The sequence below is a fragment of the Hippoglossus hippoglossus genome, chromosome 14 (genome assembly GCF_009819705.1).
Source record: "Hippoglossus hippoglossus isolate fHipHip1 chromosome 14, fHipHip1.pri, whole genome shotgun sequence".
Taxonomy (NCBI): Eukaryota; Metazoa; Chordata; class Actinopteri; order Pleuronectiformes; family Pleuronectidae; genus Hippoglossus; species Hippoglossus hippoglossus.
The window spans coordinates 13306256-13330177 of record NC_047164.1 but is presented as its reverse complement, the minus strand read 5'-3'; the positions used below and the strand labels follow the sequence as shown (position 1 = coordinate 13330177).

General features: G+C 42.6%; 1 protein-coding gene across 9 annotated transcripts in view; it reads right to left on the bottom strand.

Moving 5' to 3' along the window:
• Positions 1-23922, bottom strand: part of ryr1a (ryanodine receptor 1a (skeletal)) — a 49240-nt gene that overhangs the window by 18118 nt on the left and 7200 nt on the right. For 5 of the 9 annotated variants that reach the window (XR_004616053.1, XM_034606676.1, XM_034606677.1 and 2 more), the window contains exons 7-77: positions 23770-23882; positions 23583-23682; positions 23394-23490; positions 22742-22816; positions 22484-22640; positions 22217-22381; positions 22012-22133; positions 21735-21921; positions 21476-21611; positions 21240-21335; positions 20655-20773; positions 20388-20521; positions 20019-20260; positions 19493-19685; positions 19163-19379; positions 18989-19093; positions 18780-18883; positions 18613-18696; positions 18326-18485; positions 18049-18196; positions 17706-17908; positions 17444-17618; positions 17141-17349; positions 16687-17039; positions 16470-16599; positions 16203-16363; positions 15947-16109; positions 15773-15859; positions 15438-15664; positions 14917-15355; positions 14259-14837; positions 13980-14180; positions 13485-13596; positions 13229-13372; positions 12614-12887; positions 12396-12510; positions 12167-12299; positions 11982-12076; positions 11759-11894; positions 11494-11680; positions 11279-11390; positions 11044-11164; positions 10447-10616; positions 10129-10349; positions 9960-10050; positions 9717-9857; positions 9466-9629; positions 9293-9371; positions 9005-9094; positions 8772-8912; positions 8601-8678; positions 8446-8521; positions 8226-8349; positions 7582-7697; positions 7414-7481; positions 7197-7318; positions 7010-7059; positions 6757-6817; positions 6538-6664; positions 5982-6093; positions 5801-5882; positions 5591-5721; positions 5178-5498; positions 4842-5082; positions 4366-4453; positions 4184-4276; positions 3760-3774; positions 1263-1433; positions 1087-1146; positions 834-968; positions 6-118 (exon numbers count right to left, since the gene is read on the bottom strand). Coding sequence is in view for 8 of the 9 variants with exons in the window: in XM_034606676.1 (XP_034462567.1) it covers positions 6-118; positions 834-968; positions 1087-1146; positions 1263-1433; positions 3760-3774; positions 4184-4276; positions 4366-4453; positions 4842-5082; positions 5178-5498; positions 5591-5721; positions 5801-5882; positions 5982-6093; positions 6538-6664; positions 6757-6817; positions 7010-7059; positions 7197-7318; positions 7414-7481; positions 7582-7697; positions 8226-8349; positions 8446-8521; positions 8601-8678; positions 8772-8912; positions 9005-9094; positions 9293-9371; positions 9466-9629; positions 9717-9857; positions 9960-10050; positions 10129-10349; positions 10447-10616; positions 11044-11164; positions 11279-11390; positions 11494-11680; positions 11759-11894; positions 11982-12076; positions 12167-12299; positions 12396-12510; positions 12614-12887; positions 13229-13372; positions 13485-13596; positions 13980-14180; positions 14259-14837; positions 14917-15355; positions 15438-15664; positions 15773-15859; positions 15947-16109; positions 16203-16363; positions 16470-16599; positions 16687-17039; positions 17141-17349; positions 17444-17618; positions 17706-17908; positions 18049-18196; positions 18326-18485; positions 18613-18696; positions 18780-18883; positions 18989-19093; positions 19163-19379; positions 19493-19685; positions 20019-20260; positions 20388-20521; positions 20655-20773; positions 21240-21335; positions 21476-21611; positions 21735-21921; positions 22012-22133; positions 22217-22381; positions 22484-22640; positions 22742-22816; positions 23394-23490; positions 23583-23682; positions 23770-23882 (10591 nt within the window). In the remaining variant the exon portion in view is untranslated. The remainder of the gene's footprint in view (positions 1-5; positions 119-833; positions 969-1086; positions 1147-1262; positions 1434-3759; positions 3775-4183; positions 4277-4365; positions 4454-4841; positions 5083-5177; positions 5499-5590; positions 5722-5800; positions 5883-5981; positions 6094-6537; positions 6665-6756; positions 6818-7009; positions 7060-7196; positions 7319-7413; positions 7482-7581; positions 7698-8225; positions 8350-8445; positions 8522-8600; positions 8679-8771; positions 8913-9004; positions 9095-9292; positions 9372-9465; positions 9630-9716; positions 9858-9959; positions 10051-10128; positions 10350-10446; positions 10617-11043; positions 11165-11278; positions 11391-11493; positions 11681-11758; positions 11895-11981; positions 12077-12166; positions 12300-12395; positions 12511-12613; positions 12888-13228; positions 13373-13484; positions 13597-13979; positions 14181-14258; positions 14838-14916; positions 15356-15437; positions 15665-15772; positions 15860-15946; positions 16110-16202; positions 16364-16469; positions 16600-16686; positions 17040-17140; positions 17350-17443; positions 17619-17705; positions 17909-18048; positions 18197-18325; positions 18486-18612; positions 18697-18779; positions 18884-18988; positions 19094-19162; positions 19380-19492; positions 19686-20018; positions 20261-20387; positions 20522-20654; positions 20774-21239; positions 21336-21475; positions 21612-21734; positions 21922-22011; positions 22134-22216; positions 22382-22483; positions 22641-22741; positions 22817-23393; positions 23491-23582; positions 23683-23769; positions 23883-23922) is intronic. The other 4 variants (XM_034606682.1, XM_034606683.1, XM_034606678.1 and 1 more) reach the window with 1 other exon arrangement.

Here is a 23922-nt window from a genome sequence, read left to right as displayed (position 1 = left end):
TTTACCTAGGGATGTTGTATAGTGGTGTCATCCTAAAGCAAGCGACCACAGCCCTGCGTCTCTGCTTGGACAGCAGTTTGTGCCACACCATCTTCTTGGATTTGAACGGGTGCTCCGTCTATACCAGAGGAGGTAGACAGGGCAAATGTGCTGCTGTATATTATGACGTTTTAGCAGGAAATGTCTCTACACATATGGTTTGCCCCAGCATAGCAGCTATAACATGCTCCACAACATATTCAATACAGTCAAACAACAAGAAATGGATTAATAGAAAGACTATCATAAATTTGTTTCCAGACTCATATGAGGTCACCCTGATATTTGACCACTGAAATCTTATCAGTTTATCTTTGAGTCCAAATGACAACTGATCAAAATCGGAGGAAATTCCCACATGTTTTGTGAGGCCAACGTGACCTTGACCTTTGTTCCTTTGACCACCCAAATCGAATCAATTAATCTGTAAGGCCATGTGACCATTTGAGCCAAATTTGAAAATTTGTGAGATAATGCGACCACATGTTGAAATGGAATTCCCTATGGATGTCAGTTTATCCTTGAGGCTATGGTTAAGCTAATGTCCCTCAAGGAGTTCTTGAGATATTATTTTCACAAGAATGAAAGGACGGACGGACAACCTGAAAACACAGAAACCACAGAAATCATAGAAATCTGAAATCCCCCCCCCCACAAAGTAATTTTCTTTTTCTTTTAACAATCTCAAAAATATTGTTTTGCTTTTTTTAAATACTTGCAACAGTAGAATATTCTAATTCAAGTAACATGGATGGAGTTTGCTACAGTTAGTGTGGCTGACAGTATCCACTCACCACTTCCAGGTGGTAGAGGACAGCAGAAACCTCCTGAACTCTCTTCACAACTTTCATCGGAGCATCAGCATCTTCTGCCTTCCCGGCCATCTCCTTGTACAGAGCCATCTGCCAGCGCATGGATGGGTTGTCCACCTTGCCGCAGCACAGAGATACAGAGCTTTCAGAAACGTATCGTGATTATTATATAAATAACATCTGTGTCCTTGGAAGCGAAGAAAACTCAGTTGGACTAACAGTCCAGGAATTTTACCTTCCCCTGAAGATGAAGATTGTTCTGCAGGAACTCTCTCACTTCTTCATCAGTGTCTCTCTGTCAAGTAAAAAGGTTTATCATTGTTTTCCTAAGGCACTAATGGTCCGGGAGGTAAAACCGTCATGTTTACAGTATTGTACATGAACCTAATTAAAATTCGTAATAAAAACTACCAAAGAGTATCGGATCTTGGCCAAGTTGATAAGCTCCTGATCGGCGGGGGAGCACATGTTGAGGCCTATGGGGAGCATCTTTTTCAAAGCAGCCACAATAAGTGACGTCTGCACAGAGTAACGATCTCCCCGTTTCTTCTTCTTGGTGCGTTCGGTGTCGGAGCCTCCGCCCTAAGAAAAGGGACAATACACCAAAAGGAATTCACAGTATCTCATAAAATGTGTGCAGCACACTGCTTTGTATCCAATACATCACAGCTCAGATTCAATGCCAGGCAATTCATATCAATTTCATGGATATAAGCCCACTTCATTTATTAAGTTTTTTTTCCCTTTAATTCTGAAAAGAAACTGATTCTTCACATATATACTGTATATATATATATATATATATATATATATATATATATATATATATATGTGTGTGTGTGTGTGCTATTGTACATCATACCAAGAAAATATAAAATAAGTTTGTTCACACTACTACAAACTCTCTCTTCATGTTGAATTACCCATCTACATTCATTAGGTACTCTTCTCTTAACCTGTAACTGACACCATTATTTTTGAACTGCTAGTATTTGAATGTCTATCAATGCTCCAGATATAAACCTGATTGTTTCTCTGAGCTCAGACTGGTAAGTAGAGGGTAAAGTGAAAATGTGGGGGCAAAATGGGGACGTAGCTGGCTTTGGGGAAAGGAAAGCTGAGAGGAGTGGGTCTTATAGGAGAGTAAATCATTGAAATTGAATTCACAAAAACATGCAAAAGAGAAACGAATTTCTTCAAGTGACAACCCATTCAGCATTCCACAGATAGGATAAGTGGCTAAAACACTTTTTGTAACAGTAGCAGCCCCTTGTGAAATATTAAAATATTAAGAGATTACAAAGAAAAAACTCATGAAGTTAGAGTTAGACTTATTAGTAGCAGGCTGTTAAAACAAACCATCTATGGGACACGTCCCTGTGCTCGCCTCCTGAACTCCTGCTCTGTCCTGTAATGTAAGCTCGATAAGAGCCATAGTGCAGATAACGAAATTACACAATAACAGCTGCAGAAAGGTCTACTGTGAAAAGATACTGCACAAATTAAGGAAGTGAAAAGTGAATCTAAATTGGGGACTTGGAGATAGTATTAATGATTGATAATGATAATATTTGATACCTCATATCCTTGCTAGAAGCATGATCTATGGCCCACTGACATTTACAAAGTCCAGAATCAGATATTTTGGTTTTGTGTGTAGTGGCTAAAGTTCTCTCAAGTTAAATAATCATCTTCATTGCCAGATGTAGTAACGCAATACATCAGCCACTGCTTCTGCTTCAGTTTAGCGCTAGATGCAAGTGGGTTATGGAAGAGGAAACGGGGTGCAAAGCATTGCGGGGGGAATTATTTTAGATCGTAAGTGTGAATTAATGCAATGGTTAAGTTCATGGTAACTTTTGAGCCCGTTCTAACGTGGGAACCCAGCAAAATGCTTCAGGAATCTGCCTCAGTGACGTTAAACATTAAGTCACGTGTTAGTGTGGAGTGAAAAGGAAACTAAACCATGATGTGCCATGGCATTTCCAGGGAGGAGAGAAGAAAGAGCACAGAGAAGACTAACATCATCCCCTAGTGGCAAAAAAGCTGCATTACAAAAGCTACAGGTCAACCATCCTTCAACGAAAAAGAAACAAAAGACATACGAGAAGACTCCAACTCAACTATCATCAGAAAAAAAGAGCAAACTCAGTGACAGGATGATGGCACTGTGCTCTCACTGCCTCCTCGGGCTCGGTGTAAAGCCCAGTGCCATGAGCCCAACTCTACAGCTGAGTACTTTCATCAAGCGCCTCCAGACTCCCCCCGTCACACACTGGCAGGACTGGGCACGGCCCACTGATGGGGGCTGCCCTTTTGTCCGGTGATCCTTTATGAGAATAGTGTGTCTGTCATAGTGCATATATGTACATTACAGTTAGCAAAATATGTGGAGATAAATCAGTAGCCTTGTATGAAGCGTGTTTTCCATTCAAGACTGTGCCACTGTGCAAGCGCAGAGGCGAATGTGTTGGAGTACAGCTACCAGGAGTGACTGTGAAACTGGATCCAAACTCCATGTGTCAGTCCTTTGAAGACATCAGTGGCTCAGATTTTCATTGTCTATTTATATAAATATCTGTGTATTTATAGCAATGACAAATTCAGAGTTTTGTTCCACTCGTAACAGACTGCGAAGTATTCATGACCAAGCAGGCACAGCTGCATGTACAGAAAAAGCATTTGTCACTGGCACTGATTTAGTGATCTCGGGTCATGTTTCTATGAATGGAATGTGCATGGAATGTGCATGTATGTGTGTGTGTCTGTGCTCGAGTGTGTAAGTATACTATGTGGGTATGTACATGTAGATCAGATGTGCCAGTGTGCTGGAGAGGTTGATGAAAAGCTCCCCCAAAGTGAGGTGCCATGCGGTCAGCACAGCGGTCGTGCAGGAACAAAGTCTAACCTCTGAGTCCCCGCCCTGGAAACCCAGCCGCAACCCAAAAGAAGAGGACAAGGGACAACCAAAGAGAGAATGAAGTTAACACAGCTGCTGTTCCTTCTCAAAATGAAACCTCCAAAAGTTGCTTTGTAAGTCCAATGAACAAATATATCACAAAAAACAGAACAAATACCTGTACCTGTTATAGATGGTGCAAAAGTTCTGTCTTAGATTGGTTTGTTGGAGAATAAATCAGTGACACAACATTTAGAATATCCTAAAGCTATTCTGGGAATAATATTTCATAAACAGCCATGTAGCAAAATGGTAAAATCATAATAAAAGAAAGGAACACATACAGATGTTTTACAATATACCTGCAATACAATCCTAAAGTTTATCATCAGCCGTCACCCTGCAGCACTGGATCTGTCTTTCAGTAACTTACCTTGGTCATTTTGCTCTTGCTGTCAGCAGTGAGGAATGACATGTTATTGATCTCATTCATCACCACAAAGTTCTGTTCTTCTCTCTTGAAGTTCTACAGTAGAAAGAGAAACACGAAACATCTAGAAAACGATGTGAGCTGCTACAAGCGGCTGTACTCAGAGACCAAATGAACCTACTCACGTGAGATTTGGACCAAAAAATAAAGACTTCTCCAACCATTCGGAAGAGCTCTTCTGCATCGGGGTCGGGGCATGTCAGCCATCTTGCCCTGTAGCGGAGCATATCGCGTTAAGGCTCCTTAAAGTCAATACCAACAATCATTTTAATCTAAGTGCTCTATGGCCCTGTTCTGGCCTGGTTTTAACATCTGTCCTGAGAGATCCGATCACAAGTGGTCGTTATGTATGTGTCCACACCTGAAATTTAAATGCATCCTGAGTGTGTCTCCTGTGACCACAAGACCAGACTATGTTGATTTTACCCAGTTGACAGATGTGCCTGATGACAACGTTTGTGTGTGTGTCGGTGTGGTGCTCCATGTTAAATTGTGGTGGTGGCTGCAAATAAATCAACGTAAGGAACACTGACAAGCGTAAAAATACATTTAAATATAGGTTATAGGGTTTGATATATTGGTGTTTGTAACTTTATTGTACCTGTTGTTGTCCACATAGCGAATCAGTAGAGGGTAGAGTGCATACAAGTCCCTGCAGAGGACAGCGAACTCATCCCGTATCGTTCCATCTTCTTCATCTCCCTCGGATTTGCCCTCCATCCTCAGATGGTCCTCTTCAGCCACCACCTTCGATGTGCGTTTCTTCAGCTTCTCCATTGTTGGGATGAAGTGGGACTTGAGCATCTCTGGCTTTGCCCTGCTGACAATGGGCTGCGAAAACACTAGAAGAGAAAACAAAATGGTGTAATCTCATTTGTACAAAAACTCCCCCAGGATTTTGCAGTAACAGATTGGTAGAGTTTAAATCAGAGCTCACCAGCCAACCTCTTCATCCAAGAGGCCTCATCGATACCCAAGTTGTTGACTACAATTTTCATGATGCTGCCCAGCAGCTGATTGAGGTGTTCTGACGTGACCTCGGTGCAAAGCTGGCCCTCCATCTCAGGGAAGTTTTCGAACCCTCTCTCCCACCAGCGAGGCAGGTAGTTACACAGCATGGGCAAAGTAATTTCAATCACGTGAGGCATCTCAGTGTAACGAGCCCCCGACTCGGCCAAGTCTCCAATCTCCTTCAACAGAGAATCCAGCTCGGGAATGTCCGGACAGAGTTCCTGGACCTCACTGGGAAGGCCCAAGACTTTGGCATTCACGAGAGAACGGTGAAAGAAAGAAAATTCAGAGACTTTATTTGACAACAAAAAAACCCTGAGGAGACGGCATCGGACTCACTGGCTCTCTCCCTCGGCGTCTTTGTGGTGTAGACAGAGAAAGCATTATATTCATTCAGATGGGGTTCTACGTAGGCGACTGGCATGGCTGCTGCAAGGTGAGCCAAACATTCTCCAAGAGCTGGCCTCTGCCTGTAAATGTAAGATAGAAGTGAAAAAAGCAGCTCTCCATTTACTTTATACATCATAATGAATGCAGATATGGAGTCACCTCTCAACATGTGGATTCTTGACAGTCCCTAAGGAGTAGATGCTACACATGATGCGATAGCACGACATCTGTAGATCATCCACTGTGTGCAAGCAACAGAGACAGGAACAGCATTGTCAAGGTGAATGAATAAATTAGCACAATGTGAAATCGTAAATAGGGCAGGTGTGAAAACACATACACATGACATCATCTCCAAACTGGTGCTGTGCGATGTGGTCGAACAGGGAGGTGAGCACTGGCAGCAGGGCAATGGTGGTGTAGTTGATGTTCTGAGACACGCCTTTGACTTGCTTTGAGGAAGAGAAGCAGCACAGTATCATGGACTCTGGATATTTAAGGTTTAATATTTATCAAAGCATTTACAAAAGTCAGCGAGAGCAATTTATTCATTAACTCAGTCAAGGAGGTTATGTTTTCGCTCCTGTCCATTTGTTTATTTGTTGGCTTGTTTGTTTGTCAGCAGTATAATAACAATTGAACAGATCTGGTGGGAGGATAGGACATGGGTAGCAGATTCGGACAAAAAGGCAGATCCAGGGATTTTTTTTGGACCAATTTCCAATTTCCAATAATTAATGGATCTTTTTAAAATAAAATAAAAAATCTGGCACATTTAGGGAAATGATATCTATGATTATGTGCAATTTAGTGCAGCCTGATTGAATTTAAAGGGACTGTTAGGCTTTGGCGGACGTATGCGCACTGCTGTTGTTTTTATTGTGTTCCTCTCTTACCTGATTCCCTTTGGAAACTTTGCCCAGTTTGAGATTCTCTACCATCTTCTCTATATCATCAGCAGCGCTCTCAAAGAACGACCGCAGCCCCGCTTTCACAATCTCCGGCCCTGACTTCATTACTGTCCTGATTAAGTAGAAAATAGAAATTTGTATGAAAAACAAAACAAAGACAAATTCCTCCTCATGGGGTATGTGAGAAAATCAAAAATGCCAAACCTTGCGTCCAGTGACCGTGCCAGGATGTGAAGACAGTTAACGATTGCTGAAGCATCGGTTCCTGAAAGAACACATACAGTTTGGATGTTAAGACTACTTTTACAGAATCCAGAACACATAAAACAAGACGAACTATACCAGGCTCTAACCTGGAAGAGTAAAAATACATTATTACACTATATAGCCACATTTGAGAAGCACAAAAGGAGCAGAAAGATTCAGAAAGATTGACATTGAGAGGCTGACATCTTACCAAAGAGAGAAACTCTGTGTCTCACCAGAGCGGACATTTTACAGAAGATGCTATGAAAAGAAGGAAAGTAGAAAGAAAGGAAAGGCAATGCAAGAAAAAAGGAAATGCTCATCAAAAGAGTAAAGTGAAAAGTGAAAAGAAAATATAACAACATTTCTGTGTGTTACTTTGATATGAGATAGATCACCTTGCAATCATCTCCTTCTCCTTATTGGAGGAATGGCCACCGCTGCCCAGGACCTTCGCAGGTGTTGACAAGAAGTAGAGGCAGTGGTTTTTGAAATACTGGTTGATTAGAGGCATCAAGATCTGAGGGAGAGATTTTATAGAGACAGTGAGCTTTTAACTTATATAACAAAGAGTTCAACTTTCATCGGGCCAATGGCTCAAAACAATGGTTTCACCTTGGCGAAGAATTTGATTTCCTGCTCATGAGGAGACTTTTCCACTCGTCCACTGCTCACCACAGCCTCTGCAAAAACACATTGCCAAATATGATAATATTAAAATAACACAGGCAACACTATGAAGTAGCATTACAGTATCTGTTCATCATCTTTGCCCCATAGTACCAAGATGAGCAATGAACTCCTGGGCAATTTCCATCCATTTCAACAGCTTCTGCAGGAAGCCATAAGCAAATCTCTTCTCGATGGATGAGATGTCAGACTCCATGTCTTTCAGGCCCCTGAAGTGAAACAGAGGGTAAAGCTTAATCATTTGTGCTTCAATTTGATTAAAAAAAAATTCTGTGTAACCCTAACCCTTCCGTGTCTGTGGCGTATCATAAATGATAGTACAAGAAACATAAAGTATTACCTAAAACTAAAAATATGATCCTTGCTATGTTTCTGTTTTTCTGTCTTGCTCTGTTAGTATTTTTGCAAATGAAGTGCTTTATAAACAGTATTTCTTGTAAGGTTCAACAACTGCTATTGTCACTAGTCTGCCTCTAGCTTTTAAGAAAGTCAGTTTGCTTTTCCTTTGTCGAATTTTTGCAATGGGTTAAGGACTTTTAAGTTTTCTTGAAAGACTCTTTGGGTTTTTCTTATGGACTCTTGTGTTTAGTGTGAACTGGACGTGTTCAGGATCTGTTCAGGTCTGTTTTTGTTTCCTTGTGAGGTTACTATCTGACCGGGCCACACAATTAACTGAAAATAAACTTTAATATTAAATACAATTCCCAATTCAAAAAAGTGTATTGTTGCCTTGTTACCTTGTGACAGCATATCCATTAAGCTGCAGGAACTTGAGCAGTTCATGAGCCTTCTCTCTGTCTCGTGCCTTTTCTTTGGCCGTCAGAGTATCGTATGGCACCAGTAGAGGATGTGTTCCACCTCCTTCACAAACAGACACACAATCAAAACTGATAAACAAGAAAGTCTCATTTTCCACTTGTGTAACTTCCCTCTTATAAAAAGAAAAAAAGATCTTACCCTTGGACTGCAGCTCCAACTTTTTCTTTCGTCCCCAGGTGTTATGGTAATTTTCTGCCAGTTGCTCCGCCATTGACTGTGAACAGATGTGAACTGTGAGTACTGACCAGATACAAATATTAGAGCACATACGGTTCAAACACTTCCTTCCATACCAGCAGATCCCTTGAAAGAGCCATGTGTGAGATGTCAATGGGCTGTGGACTGTAGCCATGGCTTGGGTCATAGGTTGCCTAGAACAGAGTGAGGTATTGTTATGAAGTGTAAAATAAATACCACAACTGTGAAGACATCAGTATTTGCACAATCATCCTATTGCTCTTTACCTGAGCGGTCTGTGAGATTTTACGTGAGGCTGCTTTCTTCTTGTCCGACTCCTCTTCCTCTCTCGCTTTATCTATGTTCCACTCCCACGCCACCATGGCTTTGATTGACTCTTTGATCGGCCAACGGTAGATCTCTTTGTCCTATCAGGAGAGAAACCAGAGTGATTAGAAATAGAGAACAGATGAAGTAAAAGTTCAGAAAAATTCAATGTAGAGTGTGACTGGAGACCTACTTTCTCTGAGAAGGTTTTGTACGGCCTCAGCATCGGATGAGTTTTTGCATTTTCATCCAACGCTTCACCATAGGACCAGTTATTCTGGATCTGAAACATACATGCAAATACAATATGTATTATAACTGGTATTTATGGTTACATATATATATGGGTTTCTTTCACAGTAAGTCTGAATCTACTTGTTTTCCAGCAAAGCTGTTCTGATCAAATTAACCAAACATGTTGCTCCTGGATACGTATTGAAACTAGTGAGTGAGTTCAGTTAATGTTAAACAAAAGGGTTACCTTTTCAAAGGCCCATCTATCATGTGTATATTCAGCATATTTGTTGATGTAGGGATCCAGTCTCTCAGGGATGATGGTACTGTGGTTGGAGGAAAGATCAGAGACCATTTGTAATTATTTTAAAGAGATACTTTATGTCTGTATGAATGGCACAGTGACAAAAATCCTCTCACTTTGTCGTCTCCACTGGTTTTGGATCAAAGTTTCCCTCTGCATCTACTGACGCCTTTTTCTCTGTTTTGGAGGAGTAACTGGCATCTACATAGTCGGGAGGAATGGCTCCAGCGATGGCGCAGATGCATGGCATAGAAATTTTGAAAATCTCTGCATCAAATTTCTGGAATCGCATAAAAATGTATTACAATACATGCATGCGTACACCATCAATTGTATGGAACAAGAAAAAATACTGCAGGAGCTCCACCTTGTGTGCCAACGATTCAAAGATTCCCCAAAACAGTTTTCGGGTCAGATGCAGCTCCTCCTCTGACGCCAGCCCAAAGTTGGCCCAACCATTAGGGAGGCAATAATATTTCCAACAACGCTCATAGTGATTGGTTAGAAGCTGCAGGATGCAAAAGTATAACAGTGAATGTGGGAATTAAAACCAGAAGAACATCTAAGCTCAAAGGGAAAATAAGTTTCAATAGTTTTAAGGTCCTCATACCTTCAGTGGCATTTTGGCGTACTCGTTTAGAATGGGCACATCAAACACCAGCCGTCTGAGCAGGTGCTGAAGCATGGAGGGACGTAGATGTCTGAAAGTAAGATAAACAAAGTAAAATGAAGCTGGTGATGTTGAATAATATGTAAAGTTTTCCATGAGCTCAACTCACTTGCACAAAGCCATGAGGCACTCTTCAATGATGTCTCTTTGGGCCTTTGTAAAGGCTCGTCCACGAGACAGCCGGTAGATTGTGTGCAACATGGAGTCGATCATAATGGCGCGGTGGTCGCTGCCAGCAAAGAGTGGGGCGCACTTGGTGATGAGCGGCAACACAGCAGAGCACAGGTAGCGGTTCAAAGCGAGGGCCATCTCTGTTGTGCTAAAAGCGACCTGCGAATTAAGCCCAACGTTCATAATCCTGCTCCGCACTTCTCCTCCAGGATCATATACGGTACGACTGCATGTGTGTAAATAGTTTGAGGCTCACCGAGTCCAGAGAGGCAGCAGCCCTCATGTCAGGCAGAAATCCCACCTCCAGCACGTGGAGCAAGAAATCCTGGTTGTCAATACCATACACTCTGTCCAGGAACAGCACCATGGGCGCCTTGTGATCCGGCACAAAACTAGCGGACATCTTTGGCTCTATGATGCTGTTGTCTGAGTGCGACATAAAAAAAGAAAACATGTTAAGTTAGGTTGAAGTGATCTGATGCTACAACAACCTTTCAGCATTTGGCTGTAAAATATGTATGGCAATCTTATATGGAAGTTAAACCTTGAACATATAGTGAGGATATTAGGATCACATTTTGTGCATTCATTAAATAAATAAATCAGCACTAATTTGCATGTAGGGTTGGTGATTTGTTTCTGAAACACTTTTTATCTTGCTTTTCAAAATCTTCTACCAGTTGTCAGTTTGCATTCATGCGTTTTGCGTAGCTTTGACACGAGGGCTGAAAGGAGGGGGTAGGATTTATCATTTGCATATTTTCAAAATGTAGCCGGCTCTTGCAAATTTTCCAGGATTACCAACCCTAGTGTTAATGTCACACAAATATATATAGTCTCCCCAAATGTTTACCTTTTCCTAAAGCAGGAATCTGAAGAGGAAGGCTGATGACTCCCACCAGATCCTCAAGAGGGACAAGAGACCTCAGAATGGCCCTGATCCTCAGAGCCTCACCCTTACCAGCCTGAATCAACTGTAGAGACAAAAGATCAGCTTTTCAATAGACATTTTCAATAAGATTTCCAATTCTTATATTTGTTCTTTCTCTCTAAGTCAAAGAAGCCACATTGGCTGCTAAATAGCTTACGTGCATCTCTGGAGCGCAGCGTCCCAGCAAGTCGATCAGAGCGGAGTAGAACGACATGATGGCATTTCCCAGGTGCACCCTGTTCTCCTCATGCTGCTCCTCTCCCCCAAACCTACAAGAAAATAAATTGTGGCTCTTAATCTTTCTGCTTCAGCAACACTGGAGAAGAGAATAAACTCACTGATGCCTCATTATAAACAGCTAAGAGCTCTTACATTGGAAAGCGTCTGTCTTTCTTTACACTAGGTCCATCTCTTGCAGGGTCCTCTGATATCTTGATGGCCTCCTCTATTGCAGCCAGAAGACCATTGCCTCCTTCCCCTCTCAGGGCCGGACCAAAGCACTCAGGTCTGCGGATGAGGAGACGTACCACCACGTTGGCATTCTCTTCTACGCTCTCTCCTACAGGAGGAAAAGAAAAACACTGATATAAGCGAGGATGAACAACAGAAACAGTATATGGGCGTTAGAATTACATACCGTTGACGAATACAGCAAAACGAAGAAAGTCCAAGTATTTCTCTCCACCACATGGATTCCAACCAATGTCAGGGTAGCCTTTAGACAGCAGCATCGGGCAGCTCTGCAGTCCACATCCAGCTAAATACTTGACCACCTGGAAATAAATCAGTTTTACTCAAGTGATAACAGTGTAACAATTTTGCACAATGCTTGTTTAATACACATTGATTCCATTTTTTACCATTTCCAGGTCCTGCTCCTGGAGAGCCAATGCAAGCTCATTGTTGTCGATACAAGACGCCGCAGCCACGTCCAAGGGGGTGGAGCCCCGCATTCCTAAAAAACGGCACATGTTGAAGAGCTTCGTCACAAATCAAGGATAAAATATGAGCAAGAATAATGCTGGAACTCAACAAAAACAATCACCAAGGCCGATGCCACTGTTCTGCAGAAGGTAGTTGAGGTGGTCAAACATAGAGCGCTGATTTTGGCGACTGATGCGACAGAAATAGCAAAGGAAACGGCAACAGTTTGTCACTACTCGCGGGAATCTGATCTCCTGTTGGAAGACAAGAAAAAGCCATGGTCTTATCACCTTCTTCAGTATATTCCCTGATGGCGATAAGAAGCAAGGTCTGGTGACTCAAAAACATACCTTTGAATCCCCACCACCCAGTACATTAACCATGACCTCCATTACAGTTTCATGCATGCCCAGCGCTCGCATCAAGTTGGGGTGCTGGTAGAAAACTTTGTTACTCATGATGTTCCTGAGGGAAAGAAAAAATAAGTTACTCTACAGCCCCAGTAAAATGTTATTGAAAGGATTCACTTCAATAGGAAGATTTCAAGATGAATAAATCGTATATCCACCCGATGCTTTGAATCATTAGCCTCTCTTCCTCTGGACCCATCTGGACAATAAGCAGTGAGCGGATCTGTCCCAGGCACTCCAGCAGGTCCATAGTGTCCCGAATTGATACCGCATTGATGGTGTAGGCCTTGGGGAGGGCCCGCATGAGCTCGCCCAGCCCGTCGTACTGCCTGTGAAGGAGGCTGAACATCATGCGCACAAGCTCAGGGTTCTGGATGAATGATTCCTGGGCCCAGTGGATCATAGTATGGGAAATCAGCTCCTGCAGTGTGCCTAATAAACACATAACAAAGGGTTAAGCAGTAATGCAAAAGATACTTCGTACTGTCGTTATTGTGAGTGTCAAAGATATTTTTGAAATATAAAGGTTCAACATATCCTCTATTTACAACTATACTTGTTAACAAAGCAATTTTTTTACTCAAAAAGGGGCAATCAAAGCTGTTGCTACTGTATATGACCAATAATTACCAATATGACAAGTGATTTTTGTAATTATGGATTTCAATGCGTGTCACTTTGAAAAGCAAAGTAAAATACTGATGCTCTTACGATTTTTTTAAAGTCAAATATTGGTCTACAAAAGCTGCATTTTTATTGCCGTTGAGACTCACTTGGTTTTTTATCTTCCTGTGGCTCCGGCTCCAGCTCCACCTTCTTCTCGTGGAATTTCTTCACCTTCACCAGCAAACGTAACAGTCGTCCGCGGAGAGAATAATCCACTTCCTCCTCTTGCCCTTCTTCTTCAATATGAACACCTGAGAGTGAAGTTTTGAAGAACTTATTGCAACTTATGTCTAAACCTGCCATGCGCAGTGTTAACTTTAAATTCTGATGTACGTAGACTTGAATCTATAGATGGAAACTGACCACAGTGGACCAGCAGAACATTGTGAAAAACCAGCAGGGATTCTCGGACCTCATCAGGAATGGGGCTCTCTTCATCTTCAGCGCAGTTCTTGAAGTTCATGAGCATGTTGACCTTTGTAAATAGGACAAAAAACATATAAGCAAATGTGCTCATTTAATTAATTCGCATAAAACAACAAACTTAACCATGAAAACAATTTCTAACTCAAGTTCTTGAATGAAAGCACTGACTGTTCTGGGTTTCTATGACAGGATATAGCGGACATACTGTATATGCTCCCAAATTAAAATGTCCAAGGTTATCAGCTGGATCTAGAGTACATTTTAAACCAGCTGCACTAAGAAATCTAAACTGTGGTAGTATGTCACATAAATCTACCTTGGAGTACTTTTGTACCAGAACAAATTAAAATACACAAGAATGCAATTTTCTTTAACTTAACACTGTTCAACACAATTACACAATCATCAAATGTACTACTTTTTTTTGTGTACCTGCTCCTGTGGTGGGGACCGAAATTCTCGGGTCTTGCGGGCGGTCTCGGCCGCACTCATGGTGAAGGCCAGCATCAGTTCGTTGTAGCGATGTCTCTGGTTGGACTGGATCTGGCTGACGAACTGGTCAGAAAAGGCAGTGATGGCCTCCACTCTGTGACGTAGCTCGCAGTCACAGAAATACTGCAGTAGAACGCACATCTGAAGGACAAAAGCAATGTGAATCATTAATACTGTGAGGTAGATACTAATAATTGTTCTAAAATAGAACATAGGTACCTGTAATTTGACAGACTCTGGAAGCTTCATCTGGAAAAGTCCTTGCTCCAGATGTTCTTCTTTAGCTTCCCCTTCTTTAGTCTCTGCAGGTTTCATCTCTTTCTCCGTTTCCTCTGCACCTTTTTCACCATTTGTTTGCTCGATCTTGTTCCCCACGTCATTGCGTGGCATGATCGCTTCTGCCTCCTCTAATTCTTCCTCTTCGTCGATCTCTTCCTCCTCATCCTCACCCAAGCCGTCATCCTCATATTCCTCTTCTTCTTCCTCCGCAGCTTCCTGCTCTCCTTCCTTCACCGCTCCGTGTTTTGGAGGAGCTTTTTGTTCCTTCTCTTCCTTCGACTTGGCGCTCTCCTCGGCAAGCTCCTCGTCTTTCTTGCTACTGAAGACCGTGGGCTCAATCATCTTCAGAATGTGTGTGACGTCTTCATCATCGAACACACCCATGATGAGGAGAGTACTGATGAGCTTCAGGATTGGAACAAAGTGAAACTCGACACTACCTCCCACAGGATCCCTCATGGCTTGACCACCGTCTTGCACTGCCTCAGTCAGCATGTTTAGGGCCTTGGTCTTTAACACCTGGAAATACAAGACACTTAAAATCATTAGTGTCTCTGGAGCACCTTAAATACTTAAGGTAATACCTGTACCAGCTCACCTGTAAGGGGATGACTGGACTCAGTGTGTAGATGTCTTGATCTGTTCCCACAAAGCCAATAGAAGAGAAATGGAGTTTGGGACGTAGACATGTCGTGAGGCCGACCCCAGGTAAAGCGTGAGATTTGTCTGAGTACAGGGTAATACTGCGTGTCTCATCCGTCATTGGAACTATGAATTCCTTGTTGGTTCCCAGTCGGTTCCTCTTGGCAGACTCCAGGTGCATGCTGATGAGCAGGTCGTAGAAGCCACTCCTCATTGGTCCGGGTAGGTAGGTGTTCTCGATGGCGTAGAAGAGCTGGGATTCATCCACGTGGCTGCACAGAGCGTGAGCCACGCGATTGTTTCCCAGAGCACACACTGAGCCGTACAGCTTCAGGGTGTGATAGTGGAACTTCAGCAGGTCCATACGTTCAGACAGCTCCAGGATGTCGATACACCTGGGAAATGTTAAGAGGTTATTTTTGCTGAAAAAATAAAAAATAAACTCTGTCATTCCTCGCAATGTTTATTAGCTCTAACCTGTTCTCCTCTGGAATGTGGAGGGCCATCATGGTGAGCGGCTCCTTACACTGCACCAGCCAGCCCAGTCTCTCACTAATACGGCCTGTCTCCGGATCCAGGAAGTGGTTGGGCATGCGGCTCCAGATGACCGGGGTTAACATTTGGACGTCCAGTCTAGGAGGGCACTGGGGGACGGCATTCTTGCGCTCACTCCGGAACATGGCGGCAGAGATTGGCATAATGTTCTGGCAAGACGGGTAAAGGAAGACAGGTGATGTATTAAAGAAGACAGTTTCAGAGCAAATGGAAAAATACGATTATAGTCTTGATTGTGAAGATCACAGTAGACCGACCTTGAGCTTGCCCAGTTCAAACTGAATCATATTCTGACTGGAAGGAAGCACGAAGACAGCTGGGAACAGCTTTGTGTTGGGCTCCACCTGCAGTAGGTGAACATGGCATGTTTGCATTAAACGACGGAGCCTTTAAAAGGAACGGTATCAATACGAGATTGAAGCTTTTCTGACCTGGTAAAATGTGTTTATCTCTTTTCCATTAGCGGTGAAAGTCATGAGTCCTGTGTCCAGATCAATAAGACAGCCAATCACAAAATCCTCCTGACTGACTCTGGTCTGCTGGGAGCTGCTGAACTCCCCTCCACAAACCATGTAGCAGTTACTGCGTTTTATACTGACGAAAACAGACAAAAAGAAATCACCAGATGCCAATATTTGAATGAAAACATGCAATCTTTTTGTTTATCTGTCAACAAGAGGAACATACCTGCCGTGAATGTTGCCTTTATCATCACCTACAGTGACTGTAACATTTCTCACTTTGCTGATGTCAAAATGAAGGTCGTACTGGTGATAGTCAGGTGTGATCCAGCCCACCCACACGCCACTGGGCTCCTGTCCCGCAAACACTCGCACAGAGTAGTAATACTAGTGAAAAAAAAAGGAGATGGTTGGATATAAACATTACAAGATTATAACAGTGCTGACAGACAAGTTCAATGTGAAAAATAACAAATTTAAGTTATAGCCATACTGTCGTAGTGTTGAGGATAATGTCAACATCGTCCCTGTCGTCTGGCACCACATCCTCCATTAAGCGGGGCATGGTGGGAACAAGAGGCGGTGGTGATATAAGCGCAGCCTTCTTAGCCTTGAAGAGGAATCTGCAAATAACGGCAGCAGTTGGTCACAATAAATCAAAAAGTAAATAGTATCCAAACTGTAGCAAATCGAGCTGCATGATTCGGTACCCTTTCTTCTTGCTTTTCTCAGTTGAGGCATCCTTCTCATTCTCTCCGTTCTTGGGGATCTCTTTGGGCACAGAGGGTTCTTTCTTCTCCTCCTCCTGCTCTTTGCGACTGGCAGACTTCTTGAGTATTTCAAAATCAGAGTCCGGGTCCACCTCGATCACCTCATCCTCAGGGATGGTCAGTGTACGGGTAAGGAGGGTGGTGCCTGCTGTGACTTTGAAGGTCTCGTGAAACTCAACTGGCATACTGAGCCTGAAGAACAGCAGATCTGTGTTGGCGTTCTGAGATCCGAATGTCTTGTGGGTCGCTTTGAGGCAAGGGGCGGATTCCACTGTCCCATCAACACGGGACACCTAAGGCATAAATAAAAAGAGGGCAGGTGGTGATCGAGAAAATAGTAAGAAAATAATGACTTTTAGATTTCATCAAAACCCTGACAACTGATGCACAATACCTCAATGTGAGGATGATCAGTAGGCACAATATTAAACTGGGGAAGGCTCTTGCTGAACCACATGGTGATGTCTCTCTTCATGTTGATGGCAAAGGGTTCAAATCCCTCCTGCAGGCCACAGATGGTAAAGTAACGAAGACTGCTGACGTTCTGACCCAAGTTGATCCTTCCGACCTGGGAAAGGCCCAGACTGCACACGGGTATAAATCCTGGGGATGTTTAAAACGTACGTGACATTCATCAAAAACACAGACCCACGTGTAATGTCTGAGAACATTTGCTATCATCTCTCACTCTACTTACCTTCCCCAATCTCAATATCCTTAAAGGCCATCTCTGAGCCTGAGTCACTGATCAACATTTCCCCATTGAGTGTGAACATGATGTTCATCTCTGTCAGGTCGATCATACAACCCACCACGTCACCGGATTGCCACTGACGACCAAATGACTCATTTCCCACATGCCAACGTTGAGCCTGAAAAAGAAAAAAATGATTTTCGATTGTAGTATCACAGAGGAATTGACATCGTTCACAAGCATTTAAACTCAGTCTTGCTCAGACCTTGAAGCCATTGAAGACGTATGCCAACTCATCTGCACCGAGTTCAGTGTCTGCACGAACATTGGGTCTTGCCCAGCCCACTCTCATCTCCCCGACTGTCACAGCCTCAAACTCAAAGTACCACTTCCCCTGAGTGACAGCGTAAGATTTCTCTGCTCGGAACACTCGGATCTTATCTCCACGGGTGCTGCCTGGTCCAATGCCTACATGAACACAAACACATCAGAATTTACAAGAAAAAACTTTTACATTCAACAAAAGGCTTGTGTTTCTAATAATGAATCTTATAGGTCTAGATAAAAAAATATATTCATCCTGCTTATAGATAGCAGTGTAAACGTACAGCCCTCCTGGTCAGGTGGTTCTATATTGTAACCATATCCAATGAGAGTGCGAACAGCTGCAGAAACTGTGTCTCTGTTCGTTTTCTTAGTCTTTTCGTCAAGTAGGTTGTATGGAACCAAGCGCGGATTGCGCTTGTTCATTATATCCTGCAAAACAAAATATCACAAAGGGACATGGAGTAAAATATGAAAAAAAAAACTTTCATTCACCATGCATCCATAGATATATCTAGACACATGTGTATTATTACTATTGTTATCATCATAGGGTGGTACCTGGACAATGCTGTATGTCCAGCCCTGGCGAACTCGGTCTCTTGCCCACACGTTGTGTCCATTTTCTGCCAGTCTCTCAACAAGAGTGTTTTGATTCGGGGTCAGCTTGACGTGGTTGAGGTCCAGAGGCGCCGGCTTATATCCACTACTCTGCATGTAACTGATGAAAAATGCTTTATGATCAGAAATGGTTGTGGAGAGTTTTCTGAAGTCATCAGCAGTATAAATGATCAAAAAGAGGCAATGTCACAAAATTTATAGAAATAAAGGTATGCACTGCATCTCACGTTTTGGGGAGCTTGGTCCTTTTCAGATTCTCCTCTGCTTTCTCATCACCCATCCCTACATGGCAGCCTAGTGCCAGCAGAGTCCTTTGATTTGAATCACACATGTCATTAGAAAGACAAACAGACAAAAGCACAGCGCCGTTAATCAAGTGAGGTCACTGACTTACTTCAGTGTCTCTCCTGACATGGCTAAATTGTAGTTCTTCTCTGGTTCAGGCAGACTCTGGAAATCCACCAGGCAGGGATGCAGCTTTTTATTGTCGTCACGAAACTTGATTTAACAAAAATAAATAAATACAAATATTTTAAAATAACATTGTTTGTATACACAAAATCATTTTCCATGATAAAAATAACCAATGCTGAAAACACTCACTGGTCCGTAGGTCCATCCTTGTTCAATGCGAGTAACAGCCCATAACTCGTGGCTATTTTCTGCAAGCTTCTCTCGAATGCGTTCCAAATGAGGAGGCAACACAATCTGAAAGGAGAATAAATTCAGCGCAGGGGAACAGATAAAAATGAAAAGGAGATGGAATAAGGTTTTCACCTGTATAGTGTCCACGGGGCAAGGAGTGAAAGCTGTGTGTGAGAGGGACTGAGTTGGACCTAGCAGGTTGCGGATGCCTTCGAAATCATGCTTATACTCCTTGATGGGCTCGATCCGCAAACGGTCCCTGGGAAGCACTGCCTCATAGCAAGGAGCATAGCCGGGGGGGGGTAGGAACTTGAAATCCCCATGACGCCCTCCAAGAAGAAATCGCAACCTTGAAGTTAGAGTGGAAAATTGTCATTGGTCCCATGTCTCATCTGTACTGTGCTTATGAAACAAAGGAATACATTTGTAGTGTACATTTATTCATAATTAACAGTGTCGTACTTAACGCCCGCAGAGAAGCTGACAGCGGGGAAAAACAGGCTGTCCAGGTTGAAGTTCTCAAACATTCCTTGAACAGGATGCCCGTTGATGCGAAAGGAAATGCTCGGCACGCTCAGATCCAAACAGCAGCTTATGACGTCCTCTGCTGCCAGGATGTGCTGATTGGGTGTGGCAACGTGACGCGGAACACGTCCTGTGGACCCATGGAGGAAGTAGTTAGGTTATGTTGTTATGTCAATAATTATTTGTTTTCTTTATGTTTTGTCGGTCTAATTTTACTAATTGTTACGTGTATGTGAGATTTATTTTGTAGTATCAAGCAAAAGCACATAAGCTTTTGTTTTCACAGAAGACGATTTGGAAATGTTGTAATAGAAACAACCATGGCCCAGTAAGATGTGACCTTGTGAGCCAGCATGAACAATACCAGAATAGAGTTTTAAGTAACCATCATACATGTCAACTTAATCTTCAAAATCTGAGCAGGGGGTGGAGCTGCTCTTTAATTATAACATGTTTATTTTACCTGACCAGAGGTTAAGGCCGTCGAAACTGTAGGAGTAGAGGTCGTCCCCGACGCCGTTAGCACCCCAGCCTTCACCTCCACCAGGGTAGGGACTATAGCCCTCCGTCAGAGCCCAGCCCACACGCAGGTGATAAGCCTGAGCCGTGAGGAATGGCTCCACGTGGTCCACCATCACCTCAAAATACCACTTCTTATACTGAGTGGATCCTTCACACGTTCCAAGGAAAATGTTGGGTCTCATGCTGAGAGAGGTTTACAATACAAAGAGATGACTCAGAGCAGATGCTTTAAAAACAGGACAGAGGACAGACAACAGAGCACAAAGCATTTTGAGTCCGTCCTTAAACGTGCTCATAAAAACTCACCCACCTGGTTACATAATTGATAATGTTGGTTTGAAGTAGTAGGTCACGACCTGGAAGTAGATTCTCTGTGATGAGATTCTGATTTGACCTCACAGCCACCCCATTACACACACACAGAGAACAGAGCACATCCAACACCTGGGAAGACAAAGGGGATGGAAATCCATGACACTGTTCTTGTGCTGCCTTGTAGCTCGATATTTGATATATTTTAAAGAACAAGTGAACTGCAAAAAACTCCTAAGCTTTATGCGTTATATATATTCCTGACCTTGTGATTACGCCCATGTTTATCCAGCAGGGAGATGATTGATTTGATGTGATTCTCCTGGATAATGTTCAACACCTCTGGACTCTCAATCAGAACACAATACAACACCTCCAGGATTCCTGTCATGAAAATGTGACAGTAACAGATTAACAGAATTTACCAATAAATATATGAGCCTTTCACATTTTACATGAAAACTATACGTTTATTCTCTTAATTCAAGAGATTTTTTTATTGCCTACTATTGGGTTTGGCATCCCCCCGAAAAATCAATATCAGCTGAGCTCTAGACAATATATGAATACATGAAAATGTTTTTTTACATTGTATGGTCGAAAAGCAATACAATTAAGTACACTCTTTGAAAAAATAAAAGAGTTAGAGCAGTTTTGACAAAACATTACAGCTTCACGTAGTTGGTGTTTGTTACAGATATATTACATATAGATCACTTTGTGTATGCTCTTTGTAACCAGATGACAGGACAAATCACCAATTTATACTGGTGACCAACACCCAAGCTTTCTTCACAGTTGCTACATTGTTCATTTTACATTTAAATGAGCTTCTGTTTGACTTGTTTACCTGAAGACGCCTCCAAACGATCGAGTTTGCTGACCAACCAGTCAAGGTTATCACAGAACAAAGCACAGTTTGCACGATTCCCTCTGATCAAAGACGCTTCATGAAAGAATAAAAGCAGAGAAACAATTGTTAATGCATCATATTCACTAACACAAAAAGGAGCAGGATGTGGGAAACTGACAAATCTAAAGTCACTGTGAATGCATAGAACAGAAAATGAGATGGATATACTGTACCTAGCAGTTCATACAGTAGATTGACTATCTCCTTCCAGGACTCTGCAGCTTCCTCCCCTGCATACTCTGAGAAGTGGGCTGCTGTGTTGTAGACATTGAGCCGATCAACACAGTCCAGAACATGAGTAATCATCCCCTGTTCAAAACAACAAAAAACAAATGAAGAACTGAAATACGTTATTGAATTAAAAATAAATCAACCAAACTAAAATTGTAATCCAAACATGCAACTGTTAAACATTTCTGTGTGAAGACCGACCTCTTCCTGGAAGAGGTTCTGTCTGTTCTTGAGGGAGCGAAGCTTGAACTGTTTGTCCTCGTGCTCCAGCTCCTCCTCGGGGGGTCTGAAGTAGAAAATGAGGTCCTGCAGGGAGAGCACCACAGTGTCCATAGGCAGAGATGGGGGATTGGAAGATTTGTTTTTCCCACTGAGAGCATCTAGACCTCTGAGGACATGAAAAGAACATGATGAGAATACACACAAAAACAAAAGCATGGCTATTAGCATTGATTTGAATAAAATATAACTAAAGTACTTGATGAACTGGTTGAAGAGGCCTGTTGTGCTGTGAATCATTCTGGCTGCTTGGGACTCTTCGGTCTGAGATCTGGCCACTGTGAGCGCATCATCCATGTGACCTTCTTTATGGAGTATTGCCTAAAAATTGAATATACAGTAGGTGCTCTGAAAACCCAGGTTTACATTCATGCACTAGATGCTGACTTGAAATGTTGCCTCACCTTTCTTTTTAAAGGACCTAGACGGGCAGATTTTGCATCGACAGCAGCGTATGTAAGCCAGAGGCCTGTTGATACGTGCTGTACGAAGCACATGGACTCTCCATACTTGATCTCAGGAATGCCCATTCCTTCCACATCTCGCTTCTGGGTCACTTCGATTTTTTCCTGTAGTTTGAAATAAAAAAAGTGTAAGAATCGCTATACTGCACAATGGATTCTCAAACAGTTGGCAGAGATCTGGCAAAGTCAGCTTTGTACGACAGTGACCTTTGAAATTCTGAAGCAGAAGGCTGACATCTTGGAAACGGCCTTCTCCGGGTCCACCAGCAGCAGTCCTTTCTCTTCATCCAGACAGAGGTACCTGCCTGTTGTTATGTGACGGATCCGGAAAGACTGGCCCCATTTAATGTGACCTCCGCTCCAACTATCAAGAGAATGAATGAGTGAGCATCAGTATGGTGTAAATTCCCTGAAAGTGAATGATTGATAAGCACATGCTGTTAAACGAGAGGAATCAAGACACACCCGATACGTAGCGGCTCCAGTCTCCATAAGGACCTGGCATGGCTGCATACAGCCCCTCCTTCATAATGAGCAACTCTGAAAGAAACAAAAACATGTCATTCAATGATGTGGAATGAGCATCAGGATATTACATTTTGACAAATTCCTAAATGTTTTGGATTATTACCCCTCTTCCTGGAAAGCAGTGGTTTGAGTTTGTTTCAATAAACTATGAGAATCATTGCAATGAACATTTTTCAGTTATCCCATCGTCATGAAGTAACACAAATTGCAAGCTGAAAATTCTCTGATGGTGTGTTCAAGGACCCTATGGCCAATTTTACCTGCTGAAAAACATGTTGCCAAAGAAACCTTACCATGCAAGCAAAAACACAAAAAAATGAGTAAACATTGTATGATATGCTTCGGAATTAGTTTGATGGTTCAATGACCTGTTATATAGTGAAAAGTGTTGCATCTAAAATTATCAGAATCAGGCTCAGCAAGTTCAAGAGTAATGCTGAACTGATCAGTTAAAAAGACTGAGATGTCATTCAAAACAAACATTTATTTCCAATATTCAGAGATTAACTTTGCATGGTAAAAGATACACAGTTTTGCTTTATATCGTTAACCTGAATCATATTATGACATCTTCTGCAGTTAAACCAACCTGCGCTGGTCGTCCCCTTGCTCAGCTCCAGGGATTGCCAAGCACTCATCCATGTGACCATGGAACAGCCTGAGCACATAACCTCCAGTCAGAAAACCTGGAGAGGGCGAGAGTCATATCCCTGAGTGAGAGTTGACAGGTCCATGAAGAAAAGAGATTTTATTTTTTAGCAACAGCAGAATTACTGACCTTCAGCCAGCTCACATCCCGACATCACAGGCGTCATGGTCCACAGCGTTTGCATGAAGGAAGCATCGACCATCAAGTCGCCACTGGCATAGGACAGATGCTGAAAAGAGAGCATGTGGTAATTCTCTTGAGAACTGCAGCCAACAAATTGTCAGTTACTGTGAAAGTAAGTAAAAATTGTGGTTACCAGGTATCGCTCTGAAGATACACTGACAAGAATGAGGTCATCTCCCACCCTGACCTTCTCGCCTTCAGACCTCTGCTTTGAGGCTGGATGGATGGTCCACCAGCAGGCCTCCCCTGGAACAGAAAAAAACATTTAGGATACAGAGCTTGTGTG